The 24,029-nt window shown below is 48.3% G+C and overlaps 3 protein-coding genes and 1 non-coding gene across 5 annotated transcripts; 1 reads left to right on the top strand and 3 right to left on the bottom strand.

Annotated features, from left to right (window-relative positions):
- Positions 1 to 19: 19 nt before the first annotated feature.
- Positions 20 to 4,562, top strand: LOC147259749 (uncharacterized). The gene is made up of 3 exons (XM_086205203.1): positions 20 to 84; positions 426 to 1,154; positions 3,127 to 4,562. The coding sequence occupies exons 2-3, from the start codon at positions 449 to 451 to the stop codon at positions 3,921 to 3,923; spliced, it is 1,503 nt and encodes a 500-aa protein (XP_086061329.1). The 5' UTR covers positions 20 to 84; positions 426 to 448; the 3' UTR covers positions 3,924 to 4,562.
- trnai-aau (transfer RNA isoleucine (anticodon AAU)) lies at positions 2,614 to 2,687 on the bottom strand. Its single transcript has one exon. It is a non-coding gene; the product is annotated as a tRNA-Ile (tRNA).
- skic3 (SKI3 subunit of superkiller complex) lies at positions 4,180 to 18,958 on the bottom strand. 2 transcript variants are annotated; one of them, XM_086205900.1, is made up of 41 exons: positions 18,710 to 18,958; positions 17,696 to 17,796; positions 17,433 to 17,576; positions 17,162 to 17,253; positions 17,006 to 17,081; positions 16,777 to 16,923; positions 16,140 to 16,238; positions 15,940 to 16,048; positions 15,687 to 15,827; positions 15,512 to 15,610; positions 15,162 to 15,286; positions 14,924 to 15,010; positions 14,688 to 14,791; positions 13,888 to 14,014; positions 13,553 to 13,732; positions 13,323 to 13,447; positions 12,710 to 12,960; positions 12,504 to 12,606; positions 12,207 to 12,389; positions 11,950 to 12,097; positions 11,784 to 11,862; positions 11,508 to 11,569; positions 11,358 to 11,414; positions 11,211 to 11,279; positions 10,723 to 10,797; positions 10,380 to 10,521; positions 10,197 to 10,290; positions 9,788 to 9,865; positions 9,557 to 9,681; positions 9,345 to 9,468; positions 8,724 to 8,948; positions 8,555 to 8,627; positions 8,376 to 8,429; positions 8,068 to 8,179; positions 7,809 to 7,937; positions 7,596 to 7,720; positions 7,306 to 7,470; positions 6,864 to 7,016; positions 6,218 to 6,348; positions 5,210 to 5,339; positions 4,180 to 4,394 (listed from the first exon to the last, which is right to left on the bottom strand). In XM_086205900.1, exons 1-41 carry the CDS (start codon positions 18,828 to 18,830, stop codon positions 4,317 to 4,319), a joined length of 4,842 nt encoding a protein of 1,613 aa, XP_086062026.1. In that variant the 5' UTR covers positions 18,831 to 18,958; the 3' UTR covers positions 4,180 to 4,316. The 2 variants fall into 2 exon arrangements, with proteins under 2 accessions (XP_086062026.1, XP_086062027.1); XM_086205901.1 differs by having other exon boundaries at positions 18,533 to 18,738.
- Positions 18,959 to 19,079: 121 nt separating this feature from the next.
- Positions 19,080 to 22,483, bottom strand: arsk (arylsulfatase family, member K). The gene is made up of 8 exons (XM_086205902.1): positions 22,160 to 22,483; positions 21,938 to 22,067; positions 21,630 to 21,789; positions 21,143 to 21,425; positions 20,891 to 21,062; positions 20,265 to 20,489; positions 19,961 to 20,176; positions 19,080 to 19,880 (listed from the first exon to the last, which is right to left on the bottom strand). Exons 1-8 carry the CDS (start codon positions 22,337 to 22,339, stop codon positions 19,606 to 19,608), a joined length of 1,641 nt encoding a protein of 546 aa, XP_086062028.1. The 5' UTR covers positions 22,340 to 22,483; the 3' UTR covers positions 19,080 to 19,605.
- Between the last annotated feature and the right edge of the window lie 1,546 nt (positions 22,484 to 24,029).

The raw sequence follows: 24,029 nt of genomic DNA, 5'->3' as shown, positions 1-24,029 counted from the left end.
AGTCGTGACGTCATCAGTACTGCTCCGAGCACTAAAGAATCGAAAGTAAAACTTGCCGGGCTGAACGAGAACTCCTCTCCGACGGTAAGACGCGGTACAACATTGAAACACCGAATTAAACCGAATAACAACGTTACACACACGGCGTGGTTTTATCCATAGTTGATACAAACGGAGGGAAGTCACGTCGATGGAGAAAAGTCACGCAGAAAAAAGAAAAGATGGAGAAAAACACATGTCAGGCTTTGGTTCCGTCTGTCAGACTAAACTGAGGGTTTGTTCTCTCAGACTCTGAGTAATTAAGCAGTGTAAAAGTGCTAGGCCTCATACTTTACTTATTTATTTCATCCTGCGAGACGGGAGACTCTGCTGAGCGTGGTGACGTAACAGTAGTGGTTGTATGATGTCACATTTCTACTCCACAGATCTCCTCCATCGACCAAGCAAGATGTCGATCCAGTTCTCCGGCTGGGAGGTGCAGGACGACGGCGCTTCTTTCCAAGGAGTGGAGCTGGAGCCGTCCCAGAAACCTCAGAACCAGGGAGTTTACACCATGTACCACGGGACCAGTGTAACCAGTGCGAGGCAGATCATTACCAGTGGCTTTAAACAGTCATCCAGTGGCATGCTGGGAAAGGGTGTTTATGTCAGTCGCAATATTAAAAAGGCTGCGAATTATCCTCACGCGAGCAACCCGTCTGACCGCGTGGTCCTTGAGTTACACGTGAGAGTCGGACGCGTCAAGCGGATCGACACAAATGACCACCCGATGCAGTACACCTGGAGCTCGCAGGGCTACGACACAGCCTGGGTGCCCCCCAAATGTGGCCTGAGGGCGGTGCCTAGCGGGCTGGAGGAGGATTGTGTGTTTGACCCCAAACGAGTGAAAGTTGTGAACATCGCAAAGGCGCCCAACGCCGCCGTAGAGAAGGAGCTCCAGCAGCTCATATCCAAAAAATCCAAGAGTCCGGAGGGAGGAGGTGGTCCTGCGGTGGAGGCGTGTTCGCTGTGTAAGAGGAAGACTCAGCAGGGGTCAGCACACGTCAAGCAACGGTGCTGGAGCTGCGGAGAGAGGATCTGCATCCTCATGTCCAAACACTTCTGTAGAGCAGGAGCAGGGGGAGGAGAAGGAGAAGGAGCAGGGGGAGGAGGGAGCTTTCCCTAAACAGCCCAGACGTTAACTCCAGAGGAGCCCTCTACTGGTGGTCGAGGGAACGCGCCATCTTTTTGGGAAACGCACTGATTTCCCATCCTCCCCAGAACCAGACGAAATGTTAGACACCCCTCTCTCCTCTGTGCTAACTGCTAGTTAGCGAACTCATACCATCGTCGCCGGGTCATTGAGCCACGCTAATGGTATGCTAACACATACCATCCACTCCCAGTCATTGAGCTAGGCTAACTAGCTGTTTGTGGGTGTGAGCTTCCTATTGCAGCACAGATGAGAGCGGCTAGGCTCTAGAAGCTAATGAGCTCAGGTTCCAAAAATAAGTTTACTTGCTAATTGATTTATTGCTATGTGCACCATATTTATAGTCTTTGATCGTTTTGATTCGGGAGCAATAAAGGAACAACACCTGCAAAGTAAATCCATTCCAGCTGGTTTGTGTTGGAAACTTGAAATGCAACGTTGTAATGCAGCTGTGATTTTTATTTACTTTTATAAACTCTGAAACGGGTTGAAAGCCAATAAACGTCTTTCTGATATCGGACCGTCTTGTTTCTTGTTCAACATCGTTGAAGGGACACGAGGATCCATTAATGCTCAGTTCAAGAAACCTGAACTTTGCCGTGACAGGAAATGTGTCTGAATGTGGTTGTCGTTGTTTTTTGATGCCTCTTCTTATGCGGGTCTTCTTATTTTTTTGAGAATCACTTTATTTATTTTTATCAAAAGGTCAAGGGTTCATTTCTTGTCACTCAGTTATGCAGCACCTCTTCTTAAATCCGGGGTTATTCCCTTTGCTGAGGAACAGATTCTTTGGCTCTGCACCGTTCCTCCAGCAGCGCCACCTCCTGAGCGGCTGCAGTTCGTCGATTAAGGTCTGCGGGGTGATGGTGTTGAACGCAGGACCAAAATCCAACAAGAGCAGTCTGACGTGGGAAGCCTCGGTCTCCAGAAGTGTAAGGGCTGGGTGGAGGACAGATGGGATGGCATCAGAAGTGGACCGGTTCTCTCTGTAGGCGTACTGGCAGAGGTCTGTGGTGATACTGGCCTTAATGTGGGCCATAACCAGATGCTCAAAGCACTTTGTTGTCACCGAGGTGAGGAGCCACGGGACAGGAGTCATTCATGTCAGTCCCTGTAGGTTTTTTTAGGGGCTGGGATGATGGTTGCTGTCTTGAGGCATGTTGGTACCAGGGCTTCGGAGGGGGACGTGTTAAAAACTCAGTCCTCAGCAGGGACTTCCTCACATTCTCTGCAGCCACTCTGAGTGGCAGCTACTCGAGTGGGAGAGAGATTTTGGCGTTCCAAAAAAAAAAAAAGTTACAAAGACAAAATAGATTTCACACAGTTTTAGTGGTATGGTGGGGTAACTGTTAGTCATACAGATCAGTTAGTAACGGTAGAACTTAAGTATAAAAAAAAAGAAGAAGAAAAAGAACACAACCTGGCCCGTACGGGGATCGAACCCGCGACCTTGGCGTTATTAGCACCACGCTCTAACCAACTGAGCTAACCGGCCGATGATGACCACTCTAGAAGTATTTAAAGTATTTAATCACTTTTCCAAGTCGCATCTCTCTGGTTATGCTGGTTATGTCGGTTGTTCACCGGGGGACTGACGTCTGCTGTCAAACGAACTGAAAGCGGAAGAGTCCATCGAGCGACTCCTCAGCCTCGGAGAGGTTCGTACACATTTTCAGGTCAGAACTTAAAACTTTCTTCCCTGCTTGGTGATGACGTTGATCTACGACGACGCGTTGAATAGTAAAAGTGCGTTAAAAGTCCATAAATGAAGCGTTGGGCACCTTCAGACACCTCCACTTTAAACCTTCTCAGTGTTTCAATGCGACTTTTCGCTTCAAAGTTCTTCGTTTTTTTCCCCCTCCTCTGCTATTTCTGTGGTTGTCTTCCTGATTTATGTTTTCTTGACGTCTTTTGACTGTGTTTCTGAACGGAAGTGATTGTTGTGGGTCAGAGGAGTGATGCCGGTCCAGGTCTGTTGTGCCCCCCTTCCCGTATTCACCCCCCTCCCCCTGGTCTCCCCCCTCTCCCCCTCACCAGGATGTCGGTGCGGTTCTTGGGCTGGGAGGTGACCTATGACGATGACTCGCCTGGGGGGCAGCTGCAGGCCTCCCAGGTGCCCCGGGACCGGGGGGTCTACACCATGTACCACGGCACCACTGTGGACAACGCCAGAGGCATCATCGCCAACGGCTTCCGCCAGTCGTTGGGAGGCATGCTGGGAAAAGGCGTGTACGTCAGCCGGGATCAAAACAAGGCAGACCGGTACCCGATAAAAATCGACCCTTCGAAAAGGGTGGTGCTGGAGCTGCGCGTGCGTGTGGGCCGCGTCAAGCGGATCGACACAGACAACCACCCGATGCAGTACACCTGGAGCACCCTGGGTTACGACACAGCCTGGGTGCCCCCCAACTGTGGCATGAAAGCGGTGCCCAGCGGGCTGGAGGAGGATTGTGTGTTTGACCCCACGAGGGTGGAGGTCGTCGGGGTCGCCAGGGCCCCAGACAATGTGCTGACGGAGCTCCAGCAGCTGGTGGCTGCCAGCCTCCATACCCCCGGTGGAGGAGCATCGGGCACAGCACTGCAAGCTAGAGGAGGCGGAGGTGTGGAGTTGTGTTCACTGTGTAAGAGGAAGACACAGCTGGGCCACCCGCACGTCACGCTGCTGTGCTGGGGCTGCGGACAGAACATCTGCACCCTCATGACCAAGCACCAGTGCCCTGGTCACTTCTGAGAGGCTCCAGGAACCCAGAGGGTCTCAAGTCAGGGTTTTACATGTTACAACTGTAACTCAAAAAAAAAAAAAAAAAAAGTGAAACCTTCAGATTTTGACATGTAACTTTCCTTTTGAGAAAATGGATTTGAATCGGTGGCGGGTGTGAGGCTGACGGTGAGCAACCAGGCTGGGGTTCTCCTTGTGCCGGGCCAAACGCCTTTATTCAGCCTGAATGTGAACCAGGGGTTTTATTTTGATATGACAGAACTCATGATTTCGATACTGATTTGTTTTTTTTTCCAGTTCTCACACATCTGAATCATGTCACTCACATCAAGACATTAAATGTTTCCACTGAATTACAGGGTAGTTCATGATTTTATATTTAAAAGAAAAAACAAACTGCGACGTTCAGGATGAAGATTGAAGCAGCGAGTCAAACTCCAGCAGGCGTTGATCTCTGTTCCTTTTGGCGCGATCCAACAGGACCTGGCAGAGACGAGGGAGTTAGTAGGTTTGACCGAAGACCATTTCCACAGCAGCCATGTTACAAACAGGTGGACATCGGTGCTGGGCAAAGGTTTTAGGCACTTTCTTGTATATTTGTACAGCAAAATCTATTTTTTCCTTTCATGGAAATAAAGAAATATACTAACAGACCAAGTTTCTTAGTAGGTGGAATCAAACCGAACATCAGCCAGGCATCTGAGGCTGACAATCTACAGCAGGCAGATGTTTCCAGATGTGCAGTTCTGGCTTTCCACCACATCAAGGGAAGGTACATGGAGCTGGTTTCTCTCTGATGCGTCTCCGCTCAGGACTGTCAGAAACCTGCAGGACCCTGGCAGCGGGACCTGGGGTCTGAGAGTCCAGGAGTAAATATTTGGCTGTAACAGCAGGGCTCCAGGCACCAGAGAGGGAGGTCCCTGAGGGCTTCAGGCAGCATTTCTGCTTGTTGAATTGAGGGTTTAGTCAGTCAGTGGAAAAGCACTGCCGGATCAGTATCCATCACTGCCAAATTTAATCAGCGGCAAGGACCCTGAACATACAGACCCCTCCCTTCCCCACCGTCAGCACAGCCTGGAACAGATGGCACCACGGGGCTCCCACTGAGCCTTGATGTCCACGTGATCCAGTCTGGACCAAGTGTGCTGAGGAGAATTAGAGCTAGAAAGGTAAAAGTTGGTCAAACCACACGGTTCAGGGCATCTCCTCGCCCAATAGCGCCCCCCCCTTTTTTTTTTTTCAAAGTGCCTAAACCTTTTGCACACATCTGTGTGTGGACGAGGGGGTGGTGGGCTCACATCGAGTAGCTCCTGGTCGTTTTTGGAGTGCAGGTGTCTGAGCAGGTACCAGCTGGCTACCTGCACCACACTCGCAGGGAAGTCTTGGGAGGTGGAGTACACCAGCCTCTCCAGCAATCGTCGGGTTTCCCTGCAGTAGAGGAAACACACAGGTGCGCATAAGATCCCGGTTAAACCTGTTCCAGGCCTCTGGGTCCCAGGTGCAGCTGGCAGTAGCTGGTGAAACTTTAGCGGTAGCTGGTGAAGGTTTAGCAGTAGCTGGTGAAACTTTAGCGGTAGCTGGTGAAGGTTTAGCAGTAGCTGGTGAAGCTTTAACGGTAGCTGGTGAAGGTTTAGCTGTAGCAGGTAAAAGTTTAGCGGTAGCTGGTGAAGGTTTAGCAGTAGCTGGTAAAGGTTTAGCAGTAGCTGGTAAAAGTTTAGCGGTAGCTGGTGAAGCTTTAGCGGTAGCTGGTGAAGGTTTAGCTGTAGCAGGTAAAAGTTTAGCTGTAGCAGGTAAAAGTTTAACGGTAGCTGGTGAAGGTTTAGCTGTAGCAGGTAAAAGTTTAGCTGTAGCAGGTAAAAGTTTAGCGGTAGCTGGTGAAGGTTTAGCAGTAGCTGGTAAAAGTTAAGCGGTAGCTGGTGAAGGTTGAACAGAAGCAGAAACTGAAGGCCGTAACAGCACATCAGGTAAAATGTTTGGGAAATCTTGAAATGCCAACATGTTTTTCAGTGTTTATTTGTGTGGACAATCAACAACAGACAGTCGACTATTTAGCCAAGCTAACGTACAAGTGCCATGACACAGAGTGCATCAAACAAACTACTGTGTATCCCAGGTCATTTATTAGTTTCAACAGTAAATTCATCTCATAAGAACAAGTACCAAAAAATGAGATCAGTTTCACTTTGACAATCACTTTCATATTCATGCAAAACAACACACACACACACACACACACACACACACACACACACACACACACACACACACACACACACACTTGCTGTTGTATCGTGAGATGCGCCTACCTAGCAGCCATCTTGACAGCATACTGGAGCAGTGCCTGGAAGAGGAGGGCCATGGGGGACGAGCCCAGCTTTAAGACCTCGGTGGTGGCCTCTAGTACCAGATCCTTCCAGTCGTTTCCTGGGACACCTGCCTAAAAAGGTCAGAGCAGGAAGAATTAGCATCTCCAAACAAGAGGATGTTCAGACTTTTTATCAAATAAACATTAAGGAGTCTAACTGAACTGTAGTGCCCTGCTGTATGATTTATTAGCCTTGTAACCAGTTCACTAAAGCTCCTCTTCCAAGGTTTAATCACAAAGAGGGTTTTTTTTGTCTTGTTTGTGTTTCCATGTGGCCTCGGCTGCTGATCCTCCACTTCAGACATCCACTCATCTCTCATCTCCTCCACCTGGTTTTGGCCCCTGTGAGGGGGGTGTGAACACGGGCCGCCTCAGGCTCTGTGGTCTGACGCACTGCTGTTGTACGAGTGTCCCGTGTCTGTCTACCCCAGGTGTTGCTACAGACAGCTTGTCATCAGTTGCAAACACTAATCGACCTGACTTTGTGACACAATGCTAACTTGTGCGTGACAACATGCAGCAACATCTGTTACAACTGTGCTGTAAAGCTGCAGTTTATCAACATTCCAGGGAACGAGAGAACTCACCATACAGGGTCGCAGCGCTAGCAGAGCTAGCTGCAGCAGGCTGGCTACCTGGCTGCTATGGAGGCCCAGCTGAGAAGCCAGTTGTAGACTCTGTCTGTAAGCCATGACAGCCTGGACGAGCAGACCCTGACTACTGTACACCTCAGCCAGCCACTGGCAGGAGGGGAGCAGTGGAATGGGGGAGGGAGGTGAAAGGAGAGTGTTAGCATTAACATGAAGGGGAGACTGAACCTGTCAGCCTCAGATGATCACTTCCTCTGTTTGGGTTGAAGCAACTACAAACTGGACCAAAACCTGAACTCTCATCTCAAGTCTGGTACTGACAGCAGCAGCTGGAACTTTCTTCATTATGGGAGAAGCAATAAATGGTTTGTAATGGACTCAAAACTGCTGACTCCATTCAACAGTCTATTGACCTCCCAGTGATGGAGGACCCACTCACGTGCCACGCCCTGACATCATTGGGGTTCATCATCACGGTGCTGTTGAGCTGCTCCAGCACCGCCTCCGGCAGAGCAGCACCAGTGCTGGCCTCGAGGAGGCGCTGGCACTGCACTTGTCTAAGCAGCAGCATCACGGCCGGATGTTCTGGAGACACATTCAGAACCTGGGCAGGGCCGAGTGGGCCCGGCAGAGAAAACCCACATTTAATAAATCATGTCTACAGTAATGAAAGCCGAGAATAACACTGAGTGAGTGTGTGTGTGTGTGTGTATCATCATCATCTCCCACCTGTGAACAGAGGGCCTCGGCCTGTTCCAGCTGCCCCCCCAACATGAGCCCAGTCACTGCCTGTTGTAGTACCCAGCCTTCCAGAGAATGAGCTAGGGGGCGCTCTATCTCCCCCACACTTTGTACTGTAATACAGAAGCATGTCAGCTGCGTGTGGCGAGCACACACAAGATAGCAAACATGCTAAATAAAAACACACACACACACACACACCTTTCTCAGAAACTACTGCCATGAGGGTTTGCTCCAGTCCTCGTCTGCCAGGAGCAGAACCGGAGAGATAACAGGACGTGTTCTCTGTGTGACAGGCCGCCATTAATCCCGCCCATGTTGCTGGATCATCTGGGAGAAGAGAGGAAGACCCTCCATGTATTCTTTAATGAAGATTGAGTAAACGCAAAGCTGCTAACATTAATTCCGATGTCAGAATGAAGGCACATTCAATTAGTTCTGACAGTGTGTGTGTGTTTACCAGGACACAGCAGCACGGCTCTCTGCATGGTCTTGAATGCGTTCCTGTGACTGTCCTCTCCTGAGTTTCTCCCGCTAGCCAGCTGGTTCACTCCACTGTACAACAGCGCCCTCTAAAGGCACAGAGGTGTCATAAACTAACACGCACTAAAACGCTGAGATCAGCCTTGGACGAGTGACACATTTCTAAACGTGTCCTGGATGAATTAGGGTCAAGTTTAGGTGGGGAACAGGCGATGACGTTAATGTGTATTGATGGTGAAGACATGACAATGATGAACGAGGGGAAACAGAGAAGCTCTGGTGTACCTTTCCTTGGGTCATGCTGGAGAGACAGGCAACGTGGCCCGCCATTGCTCCGCCCTGGGAAGACGAAACCATGACACACAGGCTGAAGGAGCACTACTTTCATTTATCAATACGTGTGTTGTTAGTACACTATATAATCAGTGTATGAATGTGTGCAAGGTGCATACAAGTACACTTACATTCGCCTTCTTGGGGTAGTACTGCGGTATCACTCTGGACAGCAGTACCCAAAGAGATGGGTTCCCTGGATTGCTGTTAACAAGGGACGAGACCAACAGATTTGCTTTACATTCTATTCAGACACATGTTCACTCAACTTGTGTGCTTGGATTAATGTCAGCAGCTCACCTGTGTACCGCTCTGGAAGCTTCCCTCTGCACAGCTGTGTAGTTGCCCTGCAGGGCAAGCAAGGTGCATGTGAGGAGACACCGCTGCTCTACGACGCTCCCGGAGGCTGAGCCTTGTTTCAGCAGCTCAGTCAGGGCGGCGGCCGCTAGCGTCGTATCGTTGTGGACCAATCCGAGCGCACACAAACACAGAAGAGACTCTGAGATCGGCTCCTTCAGCATGGAGCTGTGGAGACAGAAGACAGACGTGTACTCGTAGCGATCCGGCAGCAACTGCACATCAGCATGTGGTGCTGCAGTTCCATAGTACAATTCGCTTTTTAACGTAGTAATATTAGGAATAAATACACAAAGTGTTTTCAAGACTGTCAACATTACCACAGAACTATGTGAAGATGGATTATCCATCTTGAATAAGTGGGCTTTGAAAGAGACGTTAAAATTAAGATTGTTTAGGAAAACACTCAGTCTTCATTTGATCACCAACAGCGATCTGCAGTCCTAAAATGGACGTTTGGACCTTCTTAGCAGCAGGGCAGGATTTAATTTGTTCAGTCAACGATGAGAGGCTCACACTGGAATCAAAAGTGCCAGCATCGTCTAAACAGCACTGCGGCCTCACCATTTAAAAAGCAGAGTTTTGGCTGAGTCCAGTTTCCCCTGCTGGTGCTGCAGCAGCGACAAGGCTGTCAAGATGTACGCCGTCTCCTTTTCACTCGAGGCCAAGGCCAGGGCACGCTCGTAGGCTACAGTACACACATCGGGACTTTGGTTCAGTCAGTCGGGCAGGCACACACACACACAAACTGATGTGGGTCAAGGCTGGTTACTCACCACCGATGCTCTCTGAAACGAGCCCGGCCCGGCAGTAAGCCAGAGCCAGACCTGCCAGATCACTCAGCTCCTGCAGCGGTGTGGAACTGTAAACCTGGATGGCCTCCTCCCACTGACCTGATGTGCTGTGAGGAATTTTATAGGAAATATTAACCAAAATTAGTAAATTCATTTATCGGTGTTGTCAACAAATTTTATTGGGGCAACGGAGATGAGACGGCTTTTTGTTACCACAGAGCCCGGCCGTAGCTGCCCAGAGCAAAAGCCAGCTGATCTGTGACGGACTTGGACTGAAGCAGTTCAACAGCTCTGAGGAATGAAAACTCGGATTATAATACATCATAATATATAAAACTTTCATCTTTTTATGTCATCTTACGGTTTTTATGACTTAGAATCTCTTTAGACTGCTGTCAGCTGTGCTATAGCTTCTCACCATCAGCCTCTTTTTCATCTCCCCCATGATTTTAACCTCTCTTTACTGTCTTAAACTCCCGTTTTTAAATCCCTTTACTTGAACGTCACTTTGAGCAGCACTGTATGTGTAAATAAAGCTTATCATTATCATCAATACAATTATTGGTTAAAATAAATAAGTCCTGTTTCTGAGGCCGTGCTGGCAGCAGCGGGACTCACACACCTCTGGTAAGCGTGCAGGGCCTGTCTCCTCAGCTGCAGGTGCTCATTCATGAAGCCCAGCATGATGAAGGCAGCTGGATCAGACTGGATCCTCTCTGGAAAGGAGACAACATGTCACACACAAGGCGCATCTCTAACATGTGACCCAAATACCAGGGAGGATGCGTGGGTGTAGATGCTGCACCTGTGTACTTGCTGAGCGCCACCTGAGCAGCAGAGATGGCGTTCATCTGCACTATGTTGTAGCGGTACAGTTCAGTGTCTCTGTTGCTCTTATCCAGCAGGGTGGAGCACACCCAGTAGGCATAACCTTTGACTCCCTCGGTCTGCCGGGGGGTGGGGTGATGGATGGAGGCAGATGAGAGGGGAGAGAAAAGAAGGGAATGTAGGGTGAGTCTGAGAAAGTTGTTTCATGCCCTCTTCCTTACTAGTTGTAGCGAGAGGCTGAGATTGCAACAGAATAAGATGAAGCAGGAATTAATTAGCCGGAGAACGAGCGGCTCCGGTGGTTTTCTGGAGTCACGTACGTGTGTGCTGAGTTCAGTGGTGTGCCTGAAAAGATCCATGGTGTCATAGCTCCCCACTCGCTCGGCTATCAGGGCCTGGTAGGAAGACGAAGACATGTAGAGGAACAACGTATCCGACAAACCTTCTGCTCTGTCATCAAACTCAACTCTCACGCTGATCTCGACATGTCGGCAGCACCTGGCACCTCTCAGTTTGCTCTGCCGTGGTGCAACCCTTGTTCTGTCCCTATCTGGTCTCTCACATTACATATCAGCCCCTCAGTTTCTTGCCTGTTGCAGTTTGATACATGTATGTTATGATGTATGAAAAAAAAATAAGTCAGGTATTTTTCAACTTGGAGCTTTTTCCCGTGTGTTTGGAGACCATCCCAGAATTAAGCTTTCACCCTTTAACACTGGAATCATGAGAGTCTTGATTTCCCGGGACCTTTTGCCACCTGAGCGACCTGTGAAAGGTGTCATGATGCGGTGAGGAGCGGGCTCATCACCTGTCCGATCCAGCAGTTGACGTACAGCGGCTCCAAGGACTGAGCGATCTTGAAGGCCTCGTGCGCCAGCTAAGAAGATACGACCAGACATTAACAAGCACACGAACAGCCAGCCATGACAGAAGTATGAAATTTAATAACACAAACCTCTATGTTGTCCTTTTTCAAGTACAGGGTACCAAGATTGGTCCAGGCAACAACGTTCTATGATTTAAACAAATGAAAGTCTCATAAATATATGAATATATTCTAGAAGAAGAAAAAAATTCACCACATGAGCACAAGCACTTTACATACATTTGGTTCAACTTGGATGGACTTGATGAAACAATGTTGAGCCAGAGTGAAATTCTCAAGGCCTGAAAGCAAAAAAAAAGCAGAAAAAGTGGAAAAAACACACACACACACACACACACACACACACACAATCTGTCATTTGTTCTTTGACACGTTTCAGTTCTTAGCAGCAATAATAAACCTCCACTCCCACAAATCAGCATTTACTGGACAAAGCGCATACAAATTCTGTCCATCCACGAGATGGGGTGAGATTCTAAAAATAGAGCTTAATACCTTTGCTCATGTCAATCACTCCCAGAGCATTCCAGTAGCGATGGTTCCCGCTGTCCATCATGATAGCCTTTTTCAAACACTGCAAAGAGGCAGAGAGACATTCGTGAAGCACTGGCCTGAGCTCTAACAGTGCCAGAACGCTGCTGCGCGGGATTCTGTGACCTACTTGCTGAGCTTTCTCCAGGAGCAGTGACTGGTTGTTCTGGTCTTCCTCTGTAGGGCAAGCTAAGCTAGCCTGACGGTAAAAGTTGAGTCCGAGGTCAGACCAAAGGCTCGAGACCTCCGGCATTAGCTTCAGAGCACGAGCGTAGCACCTTCAGACAGGAAGGAGCACTTTATGATTCCAGTTCCAGACGCACAGAATGAGATGTGACTGCAATGCAGTGGTTTCAGCACTTCTGAAAACATTGTTTGTGATCATACCTCTCGCCCACTTTGAGCGTCTGAGCCTGGTCCAGCAGGTGGATGTGAGTGTGGGGGTCTAAACCAGCCAGTGGGGCAGGAACTTGAACCTGGGCTCTGTTAGGAGACACTGCGCTGACAGCAGTGCAGGCGTCTCCCAGCAGCTTCCACAGACAGGACAGGTCAGGACGCAGCTCCGCAGCTCTGAAAAGAAAAGACATAACAAGGATGGAGGGAGGATGAAATGAGAGGAACGAACCAGCTGAGGAGGCGGTTTAACCACTGACACAGCCAGTTAAACCAAAGCCCATTCATTACTTGAAGAGGTTCTGTATAGCTTGCTGAATTAGGTCAACGGCTCCCCCATCTCTGCTGTCCTCCATTAGACTTTTCGCCAGAGAGAGCTGGCACTCCCCAAGACCTGCAGAGATCCCACAAAGGTAAATAAATGTTCAGGATCAATGAGGAGGAGATGGGTTCTCAATAAGCTCCCACTATGACACCACATGAGGCACAAGCTCTACCTTTAAGAGCAGGAACGTAGTCGTGCCGCGCCGTGATGTGCAGGTACTCGGCAACTGCCTCTTTGAACTTGCCCAGGGTCTGTTTGATTGCAGCAGCCTGGTAGACGCTGTAGATGGAGCCCGGTTGAAGGGAGTGGGCCTTACCAAAGGCCTTCAGAGCTGCTGTGAAACTCCGGCGGTTTAGGTAGGCCTCACCTAGACATTCCCAGCACACCCAGTCCTCAGGATCTGCTCTCAGAGCTGCCTGAAGACTACAAACATGGAGGACATGACCAATTACCGTAGCGAAGCGTGCTCATTCTCTCACCATCACAACTCCTCACTCACAAGTGAGACGGTGCAATGTCATCGTGCCACCAAAGAATCAAGGCACATGGGAGACATCACACATTTCCAACAAATCCTCATCCAATATGGCTGCCACAGCAAGCTAGCAACCACAGCAAAACAACGACAGGGATCATGGTTGGATCCTATGAAGTGGAATGAGTCACAGGATTCATTAAAAAGATACTTGGAGTTACAGTGGGAGCACAAATGGCGAGATTACAATTTTTTTTAGCAATGTTGAGAAAGATTTACACATTTTACAGACTCTGGTTTTGAATCTTACTCTGCGATTGCTTGTTGATGCTGTCCAACCTTCAGGTAGTAAAGTCCGCGTCTCATCCAGGCCCATTTTGCTGAACCTGGGGTGGCCTTCTCAATCACCGACTGGAGGATAGCTAGGGCAGTGTCCTACAGCAGGAGGTGGGTAAAAAGAGGAGCATTTTAAGTTTAGAAAAAATACAACAGAGAACCATCTATACGCTTTTTTTTTTTTTAGCCACATAATGGAAGTACCATGTCCTCCTGTGCCATACTGAGATCCACTGAGGCAGCTCCAGACTCGGCATCGTCATTATCCAGGTCAAAGGCCTTTTTATAGCAGCCTCGAGCTCGGCTAGAGTCACTGGCCACCTCCCGATAATAATGGCCGAGGTAGCGGAACACACAGCCCAGGTTTGGGTCCAACTTTGCACCCTGTAAAAAGACGTTTTTAATTCAAGATGCATTACACTCGGCATTAACAACAGCCAGCATCTGCACCACTGGAACGACATTTGCACAAGAGTTACAAGCCGGAATGGAATTTAATTTGTTTCTAAGAACGATCAAGCGACTGGGTTTGCGTCGACCTTGAGCAAATGTGTGTGGGCTTTGGTCCTGTCTTTACGGGTCTCTTCTCCCATGGCCCAGTAGAGTTGTCCCAGCAGGAAGTAGTACTCTCCACAGTCGGGGCTTTGTTTTACTGCCTTGAGGAAACTAGACCACAAAAGAGCAAGAAGATGTTCAGTATGGAAAACACAGTTTTTACTTCCTGAGGTTTGCAGCAGCATTTTTCCAGAGCAGTAGTGGCCTGCGATGACACCGAGGCGTAAAGTGCAGGTCGTTGGTGAACTCTAATCTGTGAATTAGCAGAGTTCCGCACTATTTTAACATGAACATGAAGGTGTACAGACTCCTGCTTCTTTGACGACTCTCATCCTCATGACTGATCCCATCACCCTGACATCCCATCAGGAACCACAGCAGCTGTGTACGTTGTTAAATGCTGTTGCTAACAATCAGTGTTACGCTGACTGACTGACTGCCTGGCAGGAAGGAAGGGTTTTATCTTTCTCTTGACATCTCTCTCAATAAACATCCTCTTTATTTCTTTTTAAAAATGTTTAATGATTTCTGTACTGAGAATTCCTGGTTAGCGTCCAGGCCCTGAAAGCAGCTCGCTGGAGTTTCATGGATGATGAGCTCAAGTTACAACGTGCAGAGAAGTGAGAGGCTCAAATCTGCTACTCACAACTACATGTACCATCAAACTGACGTTGAAACTGTTAGTTTAAGCTTAAAAAAAAAAGAAGAAGAAGCTGCATGTTAAATTTAGAAAGCAGACTCCCACAGACAGACCGGATGTGTGCTAGAGGATTAACAGTTTTACCTCTGCTCTGCCAGCTGCTGCTGGCCCTCAGCTAAGTGTGCCAGGCCTCTCAGCACTGACCCCTGAGCCAAGGTTGGGTTCGAGGCCTCCAGCTGGGACGACACCTGCGGGAGTCACAGGTGGAAATGTTTCTTATCATATGCCGATATGTCTTCATATTTCATTTACTGCAACTATTTTTGTGGTAACATGTCAGAAATGTGACACTTGCAGATGCAAACTAAGTGATACGAAACCTTAAGCGCTTCATCGACCTGCCCTTTGTTGAGGTGCGCACGGCCTTTTAAGGCCACCAGTAATGGCTCTTTGTCAGCATTGTGGATCTGAAAGAAACAACCACCACAGTAACAACATCTTCTGACTAAACCCAGAGTTTTAAAATCCCTATTGAAGTACCTGCAAAGTTAAATACGTAGTATTTACTACAAGCTGAGCAAAGTGATGAGAGATGTGAGCGGACGTGTCACACATCACCTGTGAAAAGGTCTCCAAAGCCTGGTCTGCAGCCTTCTCCTCTCCACTCTTCACCAGAGCCTCCAGCCTCAGCTTCAGCAGTCTGAACCTCAGGTCATTGTCTCCGGACACACACACCGTCAGACCTATTGGAACACAAACAAACAAACACACACACACACACACACACACACTGAAGCCTTCCTCCAAACACAGTCACTGTGACGATGGTGGTTAACACACAATTTCAAGGACAAGTCACTTTAAAGAATTCCCCCGAGTTTTGTGGGTATTGTTTGGGTTAGCTGATTCTGGGTCAGTAATGAGGTGCTGCTGTGAGACCATCTGCAGCGCAGCAGGGAAGGCAATACCTTGAGAACATGATGCAGCGCTGTCTGTGTATCTGTGTGTTCTGAGCTGAGCCTCGGCCAGACTCAGCCATCCTGGACCAAAGTTCATCTTCTTCAGTCCTAACGAAGCAGGCAAAGAAAAGTCAAGCATATCTGAGATATGTGACTGTCACACGCCAGCAGAGGGCAGACCAACCTTGTGCGAGGTCTCTGATGGCGTCTGAATACCTGCCCTCTTGGAGTGCCTTTGCGCCCATCCCCATGTGACCCAGCCCGTTATTTGGGGCCAAATCATGCAGTCGAGAAAACGAGCCGACAGCGTCTTCATTCAGGTCGCCTGCGAACCAAAACACACCGAGTTTTTAAACGTCTCCTGACTTTCATTCTTTCAGAGTTTGAATCTCTGTAAATCAATCAAATCTTATATTTGATAAGCAAGACAACTCAACCTGTTTTGAGGTAGTGAGAGCAAAGGACTTGGAGAGGATAGCTTTGGTTGGGGTAGAGGGACGACATGGTCTCGCACGCCTTTTTCATTTTGGTTTCTTCTTGCGGAAGCTACAGCAAAGACAGAGGAATCAGCTGATTTAGAGGGAAAACAACACCGGGCCAAAATAACGAGGCGTGGCGCTCTTTAACCCGCACTTACATTAGAGAGACATTTGATGTAGTCAGCTGAGGCCTTCCTGTGTTCGTCTCCCGGTACCGGATCCATGAGGGCCATGGCTCTCTCAAAGGCTGTGATCAACTGATCAGCAAGAGAGCAAAAGTAAAACAGAGAAAGACGAGAGGATCAAGTGTTTCAGTTACGTGGAGACTTGGAATGAGCGTCATCACCACGCTGGCGACGTTTACGTGGCAGTATAACCATATCAGCCCGGTAAGATCCTCTCACCAGGACACTGTCACATAAACAGCATTTTCTGACTGCGAGAACCTGAAGTCGTAGGTAGAGACGGCAACAGTCGTATCACTGGCATGTTTTGTAGCCATCGATGCACTTTAATCACACCGTGAAGGACGACTGGAGTTTTTGCAGCATTTTTACGACACTTGTAGCAGTCAAACAGCTTTACGACACTGGCCCAGCCTCCGGTGAACTCGAAGCACAGCTTTTCTGCATTATAATCAAGCAAGCACTCTAAGTGTTCCGCTCACAATATGACAGAAAGGTTTCAGGCCAAATTCAAGAGGGAAACTCAGAGCGGGGGGAACAAAAGCCAACCAAAATATTGTCTTAACACCACATGCTGGCAGGTTCACGTCCACACTGAGGCCAATCTTACGTGCTTCTCACTGTCACTGTCGCGCTCCTTCTCATCCAGGCAGTCTGACAGGAGCTCGGTCATCTGCTGCCATAGTTGCAGTATCTCCTTCTTGTCCGCGGCTTCTTCCTCCTTCAGTTCGATGAGCCGGAGCCAGACTTTAGCCAACTACGTGCAGAAGTACACACACACACACATTCAGATGAGTATCGGAAGGTAAAGCCAATACAGGAGAGATCAGATGACCCACCTTGGAGTATTCTTTATCAGCCTGGTAGATGTCCGACAGCTTCCTGATCACCTCGTAGCACTTTGCTCTGTCAGAGCTGCAGATGAGAGCACGTCAAGAGAACGTTTAAAAAAAAAAAAAGATACACCAATAGAATTGTGACTTCTTGTCTCTCACCTTGCGTGCAGATCGACGAGCTTCTGATAAATGTTTGGTAGTTCAGCTTTGAAGTCCCACTGATCCGTCTTCTCATACAGATTAGCCAAACCCTGAAACCCAAACCGATCACTTATCATAAAAAGCAGCCTTGAGGAGAGATTCAGTGTCATATTATGAGATAATTTGACTGCTATAATCAATATCACTTGACCCGCAGGGTCAGTAAATTAATTGCTTTCTGTTTAACTAAATGATTTAAAAGCGCCAGGCGTTACAATCCTCATATTACCTGCCACGCCAGCAGCTGCCCAGGCTCCAGCTCCACCGCCTTTTTATAAGCTGTCTGGGCCTGATCTGGCTGTTCTAGCTCGCTGGCGGCCAAGCCGATGAACACCCAGGCGTTATAATTGTTCTTCTCAAGTTTCAAAACAGCCTGGAACCACACGGGGGAGAGCAGAGTCAGCTGCTGGGCCGCGTCTCTGTTAGCCGGTGAGCTACGGCACCGATTAGTGGACCGACCCATCATTCCCCTCGAGGTGCGAGATACGTCACCTTGCAGTGTTTCAGAGCCTCCTTGAACTCCTTGTTTTTTATGGCCTCTCGGGCGCTTTTCAGAGCAGCTTTTACTTCTTTACTCGCCATCGTCCGGTCACCTGAATGATAGGGAGGAACACATCAACACAGACCACAATATCAACTAACGACGACTAACCAGGGTCAAATGAACTTCTTCAAGCATGAATCAAGTCAACCCTGCGACACACAAGTGAAAGGATACCACGCTCTGATGTTAAAAACAGGGATTTATTTACTGCGTTTGGAGTAATAACTTATACTATCCTTTGTGTAACGACCGACTGACATTCATTTCAAAGGGTCGAACACTTGCAGGTGATATGCAGCTGCTGAAAATGTTAGTCTACACCAGTACACCCCCCCCCCCATCACCAATTTAACACCTTGAAATAAACGTGCATAAAAAGCTTCTTTATGATTGAACAATATACGAACAATAAAATGAATTTGGATAAAACAGAGAGAAAACAGTGCATAAAGTGTGAAATTTAAAACCCTGAATAAAAAAAAAAAAAAGTCCAAACAGATGATGTGAAAGATGAGGACGGCTTGCATTCATATTTGCTCCAGTTCACCGTGATTCTGCAAAAAACAAACAAACAAACAAACAAACAAACAAAACAACCATGATTTGACCCTCTGTCCCACCCGAGCTAACAAATGCTAACGTCACACACTGGGAGTCCCACAGGCTAGCGGTGATACAACAGCACCTGGACCACGACAGTTGATTGAGGACACGGACACACACACACACACACACACACACACACACACACACACACACAGCAGCTCCATATGATGCGGACTCACGTTAGCTCAGTGGCACTTAGCCCAAGCTAACAGCATTAGCTATCGGGAGCCGTCAGCTCGTCTCTAGTCTTTAATGAACGGGAAAAGAAGATTTGTTTCAACGGCAGTTTGGTGAGTTCGCCTCGCAGGTGACGTGATCGACAGGCGGAATGATGAGAGAAAGCTGGAGCCACCCACTGTTTACGTTGACAACTCGCTCGACTTGCTCAGCTGCCGTCGATGACACGGAAGCGCTTCTGACATTAAGACTTCCTACCTTTTCAAAATAAAAGCACGACAACGTAGGAGGCCAACGCATCTGGTTAGAGTCAGTAAGTTTAAAGGTTGTTTGACCAAAAGGCTGCAGGGAGTCTTTACAGTTGTTGTTGCTGTTGTGATAATTACATGATTGAGGCGTCAATCCTTTCTAAGTCTCTGTAATGAATGGAAGTGGAGTAAAGTACTGCAACTCCACTCTCACAGAAACCTGGTCTACTACAGGAAAATATTGCTCCTACTATGAAGTGTATGCAGTAGCATGAAATAGTCCAGTAAAGCTCAGATACACTTGGCACTACTAGCTCACTAAACATGGTTATACTACCACACAATTAAAAAAAACCACAAAAAAAACACAAAAAACCTCAATTTTTTTATGGAAAGATTTGACCGAACAAATAAATACAGGCTTTAAATTCAATGAAAGGTGGTCATATTAAATTTAAATTTAAGTCCAACTGAAATTAAATATTTCAAAAGAATTCCAAGCTGAGTTTAAGTTTGTCATTTTTAAAAATCCTCATTTGAACTAAAACCACAAACATGGGCTGAATCCTCTCAGCTCCAGGACCCCCAGACCTTTTAACTACACTTCCTCCAGGAACCTGCGATGCACACAGGAGTGACAGACACCCGTTTAAAAAAACGTATTGCCTTTACGGACATACAGTTCCACATTTAAATGACAGCAAAACCCAGACACACTTGAGTCGCCAAAATAAAACTTTCTTGACTATGCAGAAGTTCAAGTTCAGACGCGCAGTGACCCCAGCACCTTAAACACAGACACCTCATCCACGCCAGCGGTGAAACTCTCAGGAGGAGCCATGGAGCCATGCGTCAATAGCCCTCTCATTAGCTGAAACATCTTTTTGCCAGTCGATATGCCACCTGAGGTTAGCGATGACCTGGCTGTAGTTCGCCCCCAGGCTTTGGCGCCAGACACCAAACGCGTTTTTATTGTAGAGGTGAACGGCTGCAGAGACTTCTGGGTAGTCTAGAATGCTCCGTAGTAGCTTGTCCAGATGCGCCTGCACATCTGGGAATTTTGTGGCAACGTTCCGAAGTTCCTCCTTGTCCAGTGTCAAGTCTGCGGAGGAGAAGAAGAGTAAGGAGTTAAATTGTTGTTCTCTTCGGGGAAGAGGAGCAGCGGTCGGAGGGGGAACTCACCAAAAAGCTGAGGGGGGACACTCAGACCATCGGCGTAGGCGATGTACTTCCACTGGCCACTTCTCAGCATGTAAGTGGAGGCGTTAGCATTACAGCCATGATATTCACTCAGAACCCAGTCTGGGTGTTGACTCTTGGACAAAGTGCTGTCCTTGGATAAGAGAGGAAGGAGCGAGTGTCCGCTGAGATTTCCGACTCCTGGAATACCAGCGATGTCTGGAAAAAACACAGAGATGTGCATCACATTTGAACTTCCCACCCAGTATTCAGCTTCTCACCCCCACCCCCCCCCCAGCTTCCTCACCCAGTAACGTAGGATAGAGATCAACCAAAGACACAAGCTGCGCCACCTGCAGGCCAGACGTCACCCCAGGCCCCACCACCTGCAGGGGGACATGGGAGCTTCCTTCAAACATGGACATCTTGTAGAACTGCCGGTGCTCCATGGCCAGCTCTCCGTGGTCGGACGTGAAAATCACCACGGTGTTGTTGAGCAGGCCGGCGTCCCTCAGGGTTGAGAGGACCTGGCCTGGTGACGGAGGGAGCAAATATTTCTGTAACTTTGAAGTTTGACTGTTGACCCTTTTGATGTCGTCATCTCTCGTGACAACTCGCTATGGTGAGATAATTAATTCATGATTTCCACATTAGGCCAAAACTGACTTGACATGATGAGATCTTCCACTTATTGCATCGTTATCTCCGCGTAATTAACCCGACATCACAAGATAGCACATAAGAGAAGACTGCATTCAAGAAGTTCAATAACTTTCTACTACATACAATAAAATAAAGGACAGAAGAAGAGAGACAGGTTGATTTCAAGGATGGGGTTTTTACGCATCATCTCATTACTGCTAAGCCTAATTTGTTTAACTCCTTCCTGCTCAGAGAAACAGGATTTGGTGATTTTATTCCAGGGGAACCGACCCATCATGGCGTCCGCTTCAGCACACATGGCATAATAGAAGGCCCGAATCATTCTGACTTCCTCTTCCGTAAAATCTCCACTGCAGTTTTTGGTGAGGGTGGAGTAGTAGTCCACGGGGTGCATGGCAGCCATGGGGAGCCATTTAGGAATAGAGATGAGATCGGTCGAAACCTGCGGGATTGAAGTTACAGGGTGATTTTCTATCCAGAGAGATGATCAGGAAGGACAGTGGACAGAGAGAGACTGCATGCCTTCTTCAGCCAGTACGGAGAGGTGAGGAAGGTGGAGCCTCCCGCGTTGGGCCCGAAGGCCTCTGTTTTGTAGGGGTGAGGTAAGTTGAGGCCCAGGTACAGAGCGAAGGGCTGGTGAGGGGACGCGGCTCTCTGCTGGATCCACCGTGAAGCCGTGTCGGTGTTTGTCCAGTCGACCGTCTTGATCCTGACTGTTGTCACGTCCCCCACCAGCTGCGTGACGGGCCGGCCCTCCTGGCGCAGGGCGAACGGCACGTCTCGGGTCCAGGCCTCCACCCGGTTGCTGCACAAACAAACGCACTTGGGGAGTGAGGCGGCTAAAAAAAGATCACGAATCACAGTTCTGGAAAAAAAACGCTGCCCACTTAAAGTCTGTTGGCACTTCTTACTCATAAAGTGGGAAGTTGTTCAGTGTAACACATGCACATCTCAGTTCCCAATGATTTGATATCTGATACCCAAGCAAGCGACCGCGGAGCTTTGCTACCTGACAGAGTGATCCCCGGAGGTGAAGTCCAGCTTGCCCAACATCTTGGTGCGGTAGCCGTTCCTCTCCAGCAAATCCATCCACGTGGTTGCGTTTGCATCCAGGCACTTGTAATTATTCCACGAGCGAGTGAGGTGGACAAACTGGCCGCTCCACATCGCTGAGAAACAAAGAGGCCTGCGTTAAGAGCGACACTCCTTCCTCCGCATCGCCTCCCCGAAGCTCAAGCAGTCGCCTCCACAGGACGGTCTGTTAACAAGACAGGAGAAAAAGCAAGGCAGCTGCTGGTGCTGGCAGCGCTCTCTCACCGGCTCTGGAGGGGCAGCAGATGGGGGAGTTGGTGTAAGCGTTCAGGAAAGTAGAGCCGAGTTCCCTCAGGTAGTTGGTGAAGGGCAGCTGGACAACTTTGCTGCCAGGGTCAAAGGTCAGACGTCCATCCTACAACAACAACAACAACAACAACAACATGTTGTAGTAATAAGTCAAATAATAATAACAATAATAATGTGAACAATCTTGCTCCTACTTACAAATGCATCGGTCATCACCATCACGATGTTGGGTCTGGTTCCATTTAGGCTCCAAGTTTGGCCGTAAAAGTTAAACAGAAAAATCAAAGCCAACATCAAAGCCATGACGGCGTTGAAGCTTCCAAAACCAAGGTGGTGACCAACTTCTGTCACGAGGAGGAAACTGTCAGGATCTCTCATAAACGCCTGGCGAGCCTGACACTAAAAAACATCCAGGTGACCTTTTCAAAATAAGAGTTTGAGTCCACAACGGGGCACCGTCCACAAAATAAGAGCACCACATGCAATAGCAGCATTAGCCCCCTAGAGGACAGCATTTGTCTTTCTAATAAAAAACAGAAAATAACATCCGGCTCAAGTTAATAGAGCTGCTGCTGTCAGCTGCAGAGCTGCCTTGTAAAGTCGAAGTAAAAAAAAAAAAAATCGGTATGTGCAGGTACTAAATATTTACTTTGGCAAGTAAATGGCGTGAACAAATGATACCGAGTTTACTGGACTAAAGGCAACCTTGAAAACAGCCCTGTTTCCTGAGGAGTGAGCAACGATGGAGCCTCACGCGGCTGCACATTGAACGTCAAGTCGGGTTTTATTCACAGTTGCACCAAACCAAAAGTTCTCTCTCCACAAACACAGCAGCTACGTGCATCCCACGCGCGTCATCGGCTGGGTTTGCTCTTCGGCTCCCACGCGGGTCTGGAAACACAGTCGAAATGGATTTAATTGAGGGGGGGGGGGGGCTGACTTTAAACAGGCAGAAAGGTAGAGCAGACCCGGGCTCTGTGTGTGCGTGGCCATCTGCCTCGAGCAGTGGGGGTTAAAGCCAGAGATTAGAGAGAGAGAGAGAGAGAGAGTGTGTGTGTGTGTGTGTGTGTGCGCGTGTGTGTGCGTGTGTTCAGGTTACAGTCGTGAATCCAATGCACCTCTGCAGTCTGAACTGCTCCTGAGTTGCTGTGTTGTTCAACAGGTGATAACTCATTTAGAGCCTTTATGGCCACAAGGGGGCGTTTTGAGCTTTGGCGTTGTTTTCCCCTTAACCTGGAGTCCCACACAATGAAGAGAGAGAGAGAGAGACAGACAGAGACAGACAGAGACAGAGAGACAGAGAGAGCAACAACCCCCATTTGTGAATGGATTCTCTGCATCTTGGTCGAAAACCATGTGAGGTGATGACACCATGGCAGAGCTCCTGCCGCCGTCCACCCTGGAGCTGGAGAATCACACGCAGCTGCTGTTGTGTTATTTGTGGTTGTGGGGATTTTAGTGAGACGGGGGCGTATGTGTGGATTATGATAGGCCTTCATCGTGGATCAGAGCGGCCCAAACAGTTCCAGGGAACGCGACTTATCAGAGGACAATAACATCAAGTAGAACCGCCTCCACGAATGCGACGGAGGTTGGCAGATTCTGTAGTTTTGAGAGGGTTTGACTCCCCCCCCCCAACTTTCCAAGAGTCAGAAACCCATAAACGACTCAGGTCAGACGGTTTTCATGTATTTGGTGTTTATAACTGCAATATCAGGTCAGCTTGGCGAAATAGTCGCCTGTTTATAGGATCAAGTAACACAACAGTGGTTCTGATTATTGCCTGAAACAAAAGATTCAGTTTCAGGTTATTAAAAAGAAAAAGGGGGCAAAAAAAAAAAGAAAAAAAATATTGTACCTTCCTGATGTAGCAGCTTGAAAGCAACATGCCGAGACACACCTCCACACCACATACATGGTGGTGTACCAACGCATCAAGAATCAGTTCAAGCTATTTAGCTCAAGAACCTTAATAAGAAGCTGGAGAGACCAACAACAACGGAAGATAACGCCATTATTTGGTGAAATTATTCTAATCACAGTAAAACTGTACAAACAGTCATTTACT

The sequence above is a fragment of the Aulostomus chinensis genome, chromosome 6 (assembly GCF_037954235.1).
Source record: "Aulostomus chinensis isolate RoL2024-O1b breed Wild chromosome 6, RoL_Achi_v1.0, whole genome shotgun sequence".
Taxonomy (NCBI): domain Eukaryota; kingdom Metazoa; phylum Chordata; class Actinopteri; order Syngnathiformes; family Aulostomidae; genus Aulostomus; species Aulostomus chinensis.
The sequence above is the reverse complement of the archived record's forward strand: the minus strand, read 5'-3'. Positions and strand labels throughout refer to the sequence as shown.

Excerpts from the sequence above, each read along its gene's own strand:
- LOC147259749 (XM_086205203.1), top strand. The coding sequence starts at position 449 with ATGTCGATCCAGTTCTCCGGCTGGGAGGTGCAGGACGACGGCGCTTCT. Across the intron at positions 1,155-3,126 it reads AGGAGCAGGGGGAGGAGGGA|TGATTGTTGTGGGTCAGAGG; the intron begins GCTTTCCCTAAA and ends TCTGAACGGAAG.
- skic3 (XM_086205900.1), bottom strand. The coding sequence starts at position 18,830 with ATGCGTTGGCCTCCTACGTTGTCGTGCTTTTATTTTGAAAAGGTAGGA. Across the intron at positions 16,924-17,005 it reads CTGATAAAGAATACTCCAAG|TTGGCTAAAGTCTGGCTCCG; the intron begins GTGGGTCATCTG and ends TTCTGCACGTAG. Across the intron at positions 8,949-9,344 it reads AAAACTCTGCTTTTTAAATG|CTCCATGCTGAAGGAGCCGA; the intron begins GTGAGGCCGCAG and ends CTGTCTCCACAG.
- arsk (XM_086205902.1), bottom strand. The coding sequence starts at position 22,339 with ATGAGAGATCCTGACAGTTTCCTCCTCGTGACAGAAGTTGGTCACCAC. Across the intron at positions 22,068-22,159 it reads TGGTGATGACCGATGCATTT|GATGGACGTCTGACCTTTGA; the intron begins GTAAGTAGGAGC and ends TTGTTGTTGTAG. Across the intron at positions 21,790-21,937 it reads CTGCTGCCCCTCCAGAGCCG|CGATGTGGAGCGGCCAGTTT; the intron begins GTGAGAGAGCGC and ends TTTGTTTCTCAG.